This window comes from Macaca thibetana, chromosome 9, assembly GCF_024542745.1.
Source record: "Macaca thibetana thibetana isolate TM-01 chromosome 9, ASM2454274v1, whole genome shotgun sequence".
In the NCBI taxonomy this organism is placed as follows: domain Eukaryota; kingdom Metazoa; phylum Chordata; class Mammalia; order Primates; family Cercopithecidae; genus Macaca; species Macaca thibetana.
This window is the reverse complement of record NC_065586.1, coordinates 65,331,234-65,339,967: the sequence shown is the minus strand read 5'-3', so window position 1 is coordinate 65,339,967 and position 8,734 is coordinate 65,331,234. Positions and strand designations below refer to the sequence as shown.

Sequence of the window (8,734 nt, the reverse complement as noted above, 5' to 3'; positions counted from 1 at the left end):
TTATGTGGCTGTTGGTCAAAGGCTTAAGTTCGTTGCTACATGGGCTTCTTCTTAAGGCTGCTCATGATGAGGCAGCTGGCTTCCCACAGGGAAAGGCATTCAAGAGAGGGAGGTAGACGGACAGAAACTGACCAAAACAGAAGGTGCAGCCTTTTATAACCTAACTGCTTTACCTCTGGATATTCCACTGGTCTCACAGACCAATCCTGGTGCAATATGGGAGGGGACTGCCTAAGGGCCTGATAGCAGAAGATGGGGATCACTGGAAACCATTTTGGAAGCAGGCTACCATAGTGTATAACGCAAAAATTAAGTTTTCCAAGATTATCCTTGAAAATCCCACAAATAGGCCAGGTGTGGTGGCTTACACCTGTAATCCCAACACTTTGGGAGGCAAAGGCAGGCAGATCTTCTGAGGTCAAGAGTTCAACACCAGCCTGGCCAATATGGTGAAACTGTTTCTACTAAAAATATGAAAATCAGCCAGGTGTGGTGGTGGGCGCCTGTAGTCCCAGCATCTCGGGAGGCTGAGGCAAGAGAATCACTGGAAACCATGAAGCAGAGGTAGCAGTAAGCCAATATCATGACACTGCACTCCAGCCTGGGCCAGAGTGAGACTTTGTCTCAAAAAGGAAGGAAGGAAGGAAGGAAGGAAGGAAGGGAGGAAGGAAGGAAGGAAGGAAGGAAGGAAGGAAGGAAGGAAGGAAGGAAGGAAGGAAGGAAGGAAGGAAGGAAGGAAGGAAGGAAGGGAGGAAGGGAGGAAAGGAGGAAGGGAGGGAGGGAGGGAGGGAGGGAGGAGGGAGAGAGAGAGAGAGAGAGAGAGAGGGAGAGAGAGAGAGAGAGAGAAAGAAAGAAGAGAGAGAGAGAAAGAAAGAAAGAAAAAAAGAAAGAGGGAGGGAGGGAAGGAGGGAAAGAAGGAAGGAAGGAGGGAGGGAAGGAAGGAAAGAAAGAAAGAAAGAAGGAGAAAGAGAGAGAAAGAAAGAAAGAAAAAGAAAGAAAGTCCCATGAATAACCTGTAAAGCATAGTAGACAAATACACCAGTTCACAAGCATAGCACTACCAGTTTTTTTTCTACAATGCTAGAACAAATCACTGTTTTGTTGAGTATCCGACAGAGATGTTTGCTTGAACTAGGGACCATAGTTGTATCAAAAATGGATATATTTAGGCCAAGTGTGGCGGCTTACACCTATAATCTCAGCATTTTGGGAGGCCAAGGCAGGAAGGTCATTTGTGCCCAGGAGTTTGAGACCAGCCTGCGCAACATAGTGAGACTTCATCTCTACAAAAAAATCAAAATATTAGCCAGGAGTGGTGGCATGTGCCTGTGGTTCCAGCTACTCAGGAGGCTGGGGTGGGAGGATGGCTTGAGCTCAAGAAGTCAAGGCTGCAATGAGCTATGATCACGCCACTGCACTTCAGCCTGGGTGACAGAGAAACACCCTATCTCAATCAATCAATCAATTAATCAACACTAAAACCACATTTGGCCTTGACCTGAGCACACGTAGTCAAATTCGACTAAAGTAAGTGCAGTATGATAGGATTCTATTGTGTTGTCAAAGTGGGGAAGCTTATCAGGTCTTGATGACATCTGTCATTTAAGTCCATTTTGCTCCTTGTTTTGGCTCCCTGGTCACCAAGCAGCTTTCTGATTACAATTTGGTTTCCCAAACAGATATGCAAATAGGGAGAAAATGCTCTGATCTAATCTATTCTGTGGTTACATTTCTCATTGTAAAATAACAAATTGGTGTTCTGGCTTTATGTCAGTCTCTATGTGCTAGGTTAATGTGAGTTTGCCGCTGAAAGATTTACTCTTGGTGCATTTACATAATAGGCTTTTGAGACTGTACCCCTAATACCCTGGGCTATAAGTTTACCCATGTAATGTCATCCTAGAGGGAACCATCTGAGTGGCCTGAAAATCTTTCCCAGGCATAGCAATTATATTTACTGTACACAGAATACATCCACGAGCTCTCACATTTCTCAGCTTTCTGGCTGTTAGGTGGAGATATGTGACCAGTTCTGGCCAAAGGCTGTGAACAGAATTGACACCTATCACTTCTGAGGCAAAACACAGGAAGGTCTCCATACACTCTTTCCTCCTGCTGCCACAACCACAGAGACCACATATTGAGATGGCAGAATGAAAAATCAGCCTGAGCCCCTGCATGATCACAAGGAACAGCACCCCTCCTGACCTGTACTAGACAACTGAGGTCAAATAAAATGTTTGTTATTTTAAGCCACTGTGATTTTGTAGATATTTTATACTTTAGCATAACCTAGTCTAATTCAATACACCAGAGATGGGATGCCAACTTTACTGGGAGCACTTTTTTCAACCAATAGCAACATTAAACTTGAAAGCAGTATACGGTTTGGCTGTGTCCCCACCCAAATCTGATCTTGAATTGTAGCTCCCATAATTCCCACAACTTGTGTGAGGGACCTGGTGGGAGATAACTAAATCATGGGGGTGGTTTCCCCCATACTGTTCTCGTGATAGTGAATAAGTCTCACGAGATCTGCTGGTTTTATAAAGGGTTTCTCCTTTTTCTTGGCTCTCATTCTCTCTTGCATGCCACCATGTAAGACATGCTTTCACCTTCTGCCATAATTGTGAGGCCTCCCCAGCCATGTGGAACTGTAAGTCCATTAAACCTCTTTTTCTTTGTAAATTATCCAGTCTCAGGTATGCCTTTATCAGCAGCATGAAAACGGACTAATACAGTAAATTGGTACCAGGAGTGGGGCACTGCTGTAAAGATACCCAATAATGTGGAAGCAACTTTGGAACTAGGTAACAGGCAGAGGTTGGAACAGTTGGAGGGCTCAAAAGAAGACACGAAAATGTGGGAAAGCTTGGAACTTCCTAGACACTTGTTGAACAGCTTTGACCAAAATGCTGATAATGATATGGACAATGAAATCCAGGCTGAGGTGGTCTCAGGGATGAAGAACTCGTTGGGAACTGGAGTAAAGATGACTCTTGCTATGTTTTAGCAAAGAGACTAGCAACATTTTGCCCCTGCCCTAGAGATCTGTGGAACTTTTAACTTGAAGGAGATGATTTAGAGTATCTGGCTGAAAAAATTTCAAAGCAGCAAAGCATTCAAGATGTGGCTTGGGTGCTGTTAAAAGCATTCAGTTTTAAGGGAAACAAAGCATAAAAGTCCAAAAAAATTGCAGTCTGAGGATGCAATAGAAAAAGAAAAACCCATTTTCTGAGGAGAAATTCAAGCCAGCTGCAGAAATTTGCATAACAAGTAGACAAATGTTTATCACCAACACAATGGAGAAAATGTCTCCAGGGAATGTCAGAGACCTTGTGGCAGCTCCTCCCACTATAGGCCCAAAGGCCTAGGAGAGAAAAAATGGTTTTGTGGGCCAGGTCCAGGACCCTCCTGCTGTGTGCAGCCTAGGGACTTGGTGCCCTGCATCCCAGCTGTTCTAGCCATGGCTAAAAGGGGCCAAGGTATAGCTCAGGCCATTACTTCAGAGTGTGCAAGCCCCAAGCCTTGGCAGCTTCCACATGGTGTTGAGCCTGCAGGAGCACAGAAGTCAAGAATCAAGGTTTAGGAACCTCTGCCTAGATTTCAGAGGATTTATGGAAATGCCTGGTTGTCCAGGCAGAAGTGTGCTACAGGGATGGAGCCCTCGTAGAGAACCTCTAAGGCACTGTGGAAGGGAAATGTGGGGTGCAAGCCCCCACACAGAGTCCCCACTGGGGCACTGCCTAGTGGAGCTGTAAGAGGAGGGCCACTGTCCTCCAGACCCCATAATGGTAGATCAACCAACAGCTTGCACCATGCACCTGGAAAATCCACAGACAATATCAGCCTGTGAAAGCAGCCATGAGGGGGCTATACCCTGCAAAGCCACAGGGGTAGAGCTGCCTGAGGCTGTGGGAGCCCATCTGTTTCATCAGTGTGGCCTGGATTAAGACATGGAGTCAAAAGAGATCATTTTGGAGCTTTAAGATTTGACTGCCCCAGTGGATTTCAGACTTGTCTGGGACCTGTATGTAGCCACTTTGTTTTGGCCAATTTCTCCTATTTGTTACAGTTGTATTTACTCAATGCCTGTACCCCCATTGCATGTGGGAAGTAACTAACTTGCTTTTCATTTTACAGGCTCATAGGTGGAAGGGACTTGCCTTGTCTCAGATGAAGCTTGGACTGTGGACTTTTGAGTTAATGCTGAAATGAGTTAATACTTTGGGAGACTGTTGGGAAGGCATGATTGGCTTTGAAATGTGAGAACATGAGATTTGGGAGGGACCAAGAATGGAATGATAGTTTGCCTGTGTCCCCACCCAAATCTCACCTTGAATTGTAGCTCCCATAATTCCCACATGTTGTAGGAGAAATCTGGTGGTGGGAAATAACTGAATCATGGGGGCAGTTTCCCCCATACTGTTCTTGTGGTACAGAATAAGTCTCACTAGATCTGCTGGTTTTATAAGGGGTCTCCCCCTTTTGCTTGGCTCTCATTCTCTCTTGCCTGCCACCATGTAAAATATGCCTTTCACCTTTGCCATGATCATGAGGCCTCCCCAGCCATGTAAAACTGTGAGTCCACTAAACTCTTTTTCTTTATAAATTACCTAGTCTCAGGTATGTCTTTATCAGCAGTGTGAAAAAGGACTAATACAAGCAGAAACAGCTCTCACAACCTCCCTCTGCATTCACCTCCGGCCATTCTCAGTAAGATCAGGTAGGCAAGAGGTGGGCAGAGGTGGAAGAGGCAGGAACAAACCTATCTGGAACTAGGGCTCTCAAACCTGCCCTGCTCATATCAGCAGATAACTCACTGTACATTGTATACCCTAGAGGCTCTTTGCTGTTGCTACCCAGAGATGTCACTTTTTATATTTGTATAAAAACATAAAAAGCTGGCCAGGCACAGTGGCTCATGACTGTAATGCCAATCATTTGGGAGGCCAAGGCAGGAGGATCACTTGAAGCCAAGAGTTCACGACCAGACTGGGCAACATAACAGGACCCTGTCTCTACAAACAATTCAAAAATTAGCTGGGCATGGAGGCACATGCCTGTAGTCCTAGCTACTCAGGAGGCTGGGGTGGGAGGATCACTTGAGCCCAGGAGTTCATGGCTGCGATGAGCTATGATCACCCCACTGCTCTCCAGCCTGGGCAACAAGCAAGGGCAAAAGAGCAAGACCTTTTCTCTTAAAAACAAAGAAACAAACAAACATTACAAAGCTGCATAGTGACTAAAAAGCCAAAATAAGAAGAGTCAGCAAAATGGCAAAATGGACTTAAATCATAGATATCATCAAGACATGATAAGCTTCCCAGCTTGATGAATTAAAATCCCATCATAATGTATTTATTTAGTAGAATTTGACTACACATGCACAGGTCAAGACCAAATGTGATTTTAGTGTTTATTTATTTATTTTTAGACAGTCTTGCTCTGTTGCGCAGGCTGGAGTGCAGGGTGTGATCTCAGCTCACTGAAACTTCTGCCTCCTGGGTTCAAGTGATTCTCCTGCCTCAGCCTCCTGAGTAGCTGGGATTACAGGCACCTGCCATCGCATCCGGCTAATTTTGTATTTTTAATAGAGACGGGGTCTCCCCATGTTAGCCAGGCTGGTCTCGAACTCCTGACCTCAAGTGATCCACCCACCTCGGCCTCCCAAAATGCTAGGATTACAGGCATGAGCCACCACGCCTGGCCTTAGTGTTTAAATATGTTTATTTTTATATACATGTAGGCATATTTATATAAAGATAAATAGATGTTTTGTTTATCTATTCAGGTGTGCTTGTCCTGCCCTGGTCCCTGCTTCCCTGGTGGCTACTTCCCACACACATGTGTGTTGCAGCCCCTGAGTCCATTTTCAGCAGGCTGAGGAAACACAGTAAACATAATCAGTGTTCTTACATAAACAGCATCTGTACAGAAAACAGCATAATCAGTATTCTGACTATTTGGACTCAACTATCCATTGGACAATTTCAAACAAAAATCACACAAGCGAATATGTGGTTTGAAAATATAGGAGGAAAAGTCAAGTCAGGTGCTACAAATAACAACTTTCATGCGAAAAGGAATCCAGAGTTATCTCAGAGATTTCTTTCCCAAAAATATCTATTAAGCACATAGCACCACCGGGCACAGTGGCTCACGCCTGTAATCCCAGCACTTTGGGAAGCCAAGGCAGGTGGATCACTTGAGGCTAGGGGTTTGAGACCACCATGCGGGTCAACATGGCAAAATCCCATCTCTACTAAAAATACAAAAATTAGCCAGGCATGGTGGTCGGTGCCTGTAATCCCAGCTACTTTGGAGGCTGTGTCATGAGAATCATTTGAACCTGGAAGGCAGAGGTTGCAGTGAGCCAAGATGGCACCGGCCTATGCGACAGAGCAAGACTCTGTCTCAAAAAAAAAAAAAAAAAAAAAGAATTTAGCACACATTTGAAAGATCACATTCAGATCTGATCAAATTCAGGCCCTCTCAACTATGCATTTATATAAACTTATTCATATAGTTCAGTCTCAGGTTGGGAAAATCCAAAATTGGGGGAAAACCCTCTGGTGATTCTCACCCTTGGTATCATGACCCATGGGAGTGTTGTGATCAGTTGTGAGGTCTGGGGGGGCGGGGGGCACTGGTTACTCATTAAGTTAAGGCATTAAAGCTGGTGAACGACTGACTTTATTGCAAATCAGGAGAAACACAAGATTACTGCTATAATAAATTCACTCTTACATGCTTTAGCAAAAATTAGTAAAAACAGAAAACATGGTAGCAATTAAAGTGAAAAAATTGGGGTCATTAAAGAATGTCTAACTGATTAGCTTGCAGTTTTTGAGATGGCTGAGAACTACCATCAGTGAGATCACCTTAAACAAACACTCTTAATGACGTGAAAAAGTCCCCATCCCTAAGTCAACTATAGGTGTTCAATATTGTAGATTTAACTGAATTTAAAGTTATGTTAAAACCCATTTTATTGAAGAGAAGAATTCCTTTTACAATATCATTCTCAAGTCATATATCAAGAAAAAGATTGAAATTACATTACTTTTTTTTTTTTAAATAGAAACAGGGTCTCGCTGTGTTGCCCAGGCTGGTCTTAAACTCCTAGGCTCAAACGATCCTCCTGCCTCATCCTGCCAAAGTGCTGGGATTACAGGCATGAGCCGCCACACCCAGCTGAGATTACATTACTTTTAGTGTTTAATTTCACTACGACAGGAAGTAGCCTAATAAATACTGTTTTGTTTTTATTTTCTGGATTTGTCCTGATCTTTAGTCTTTGTACATGAGTACAACAATAAAGGAAATCACTTCTTAGATACATTAAAATTACTTCCAATCTTGCCCCCCACACATGAACTGTTTCCAGTTTGCTATTTTTAATGGCCCATGCTTATCTACATAGACATAGCATAACATTGCTAACATTTTATGGCCTACTGTCCTCTTTCTTTCTTAGTATTATATTATAAAATATTTTTTCTTTATTTCCACATAGTTATTGATTCATTTTAATGGCTGCAAAATCAGGTACTCATTTAAGTTCAAATGATTTAGCTTCACTCCTCAGAAATGTATTCCTCCTTCTCTTGATTGGTAGTCATAATCAAATGAAGAGACATTATTCTTTGTAGCTGGTTACTTACATTTCAAATACACTCATGAGTGGAGCCAAAACTCCATTAGTTCATTAGTCTGGAAGCATTATTAAATCTCCATTAAAATGTCTTCATTTTTCAATTTTTATTTATTTATTTATTTATTTATTTATTTATTTATTTTTGTGGGGATGGAGTCTCACTCTGTCGCCCAGGCTGGAGTGCAGTGGTGCGATCTTGGCTCACTGCAACCTCTGCCTCCTGGGTTCAAGCGATTCTCCTTGCCTCAGCCTCCCGAGTAGCTGGGATTACAGGCATACGGCACCACACCCAGCTCATTTTTGTATTTTTAGTAGAGACGGGGTTTCACCATGTTGGCCAGGCTGGTATCGAACCCCTGACCTAAGGTGATCCGCCCACCTCGGCCTCCCAAAGTGTTAGGATTACAGGTGTGAGCCACTGTGCCTGGCCCATTTTTCAATTTTAAACATGAGGATTAAGTAGACTACTATGCACATTTGCTAATGGCAGTCCCTTACATTTCTTTTTACGCAGAAAATACTTGGTGATTAGAGACAGCAGCAGTCAGCGCACCTCTAGGCTGTCAGCGTGCCCTCTAAAACAACAGCTGCACCTCCTCTAATGTCAACCCTTCCAGGTGGACGAAGTGAAATTCCCAGCTCTCCTCCTCGTTGGGAACACTGAAACGCTAAAGAAAACAAACAAGTCAAATTAAGAGTATTTTCACCCTTTTAAATTAACAAAGCATAGTGAAAGACTTATTACAAATCTTAGAGTCCTCCCAGATCAGTTTCAAGAATAAACTCCTTCATCTGTTTATGGTACTGCCCACTCCCATCCCCATTCTCTTGCAGACTGAGAGAGCCACAAACTCAATTTGATCTACAAAACACACAGCTCCACATACTCCAGTCCTGAGCCTTTTCCTGGGCCACCTCCTCTACTAATTCCTGTAATGGCCCAGACACAACCCACTCATCGCTTCTTCCCCAGCTCTCTCTAGGAGTAAGCAAAGATGTTTGAAACAATAGATGAAGGCCTATAACTCTAAGAAGATGAAGAAGGGTGGTCTCAGTCCTCCTGAGAAGGCCCCC

General features: G+C 43.5%; 1 protein-coding gene across 5 annotated transcripts in view; it reads right to left on the bottom strand.

Annotated features, from left to right (window-relative positions):
* Positions 1-6,678: 6,678 nt before the first annotated feature.
* The window catches only part of PBLD (phenazine biosynthesis like protein domain containing), a 46,298-nt gene continuing 44,242 nt past the window's right edge, over positions 6,679-8,734 (bottom strand). For all 5 annotated transcript variants that reach the window (XM_050805250.1, XM_050805249.1, XM_050805251.1 and 2 more), the window contains one exon: positions 6,679-8,328. In XM_050805250.1, coding sequence (XP_050661207.1) covers positions 8,216-8,328 — 113 coding nt within the window. In that variant the 3' untranslated portion in view covers positions 6,679-8,215. The remainder of the gene's footprint in view (positions 8,329-8,734) is intronic.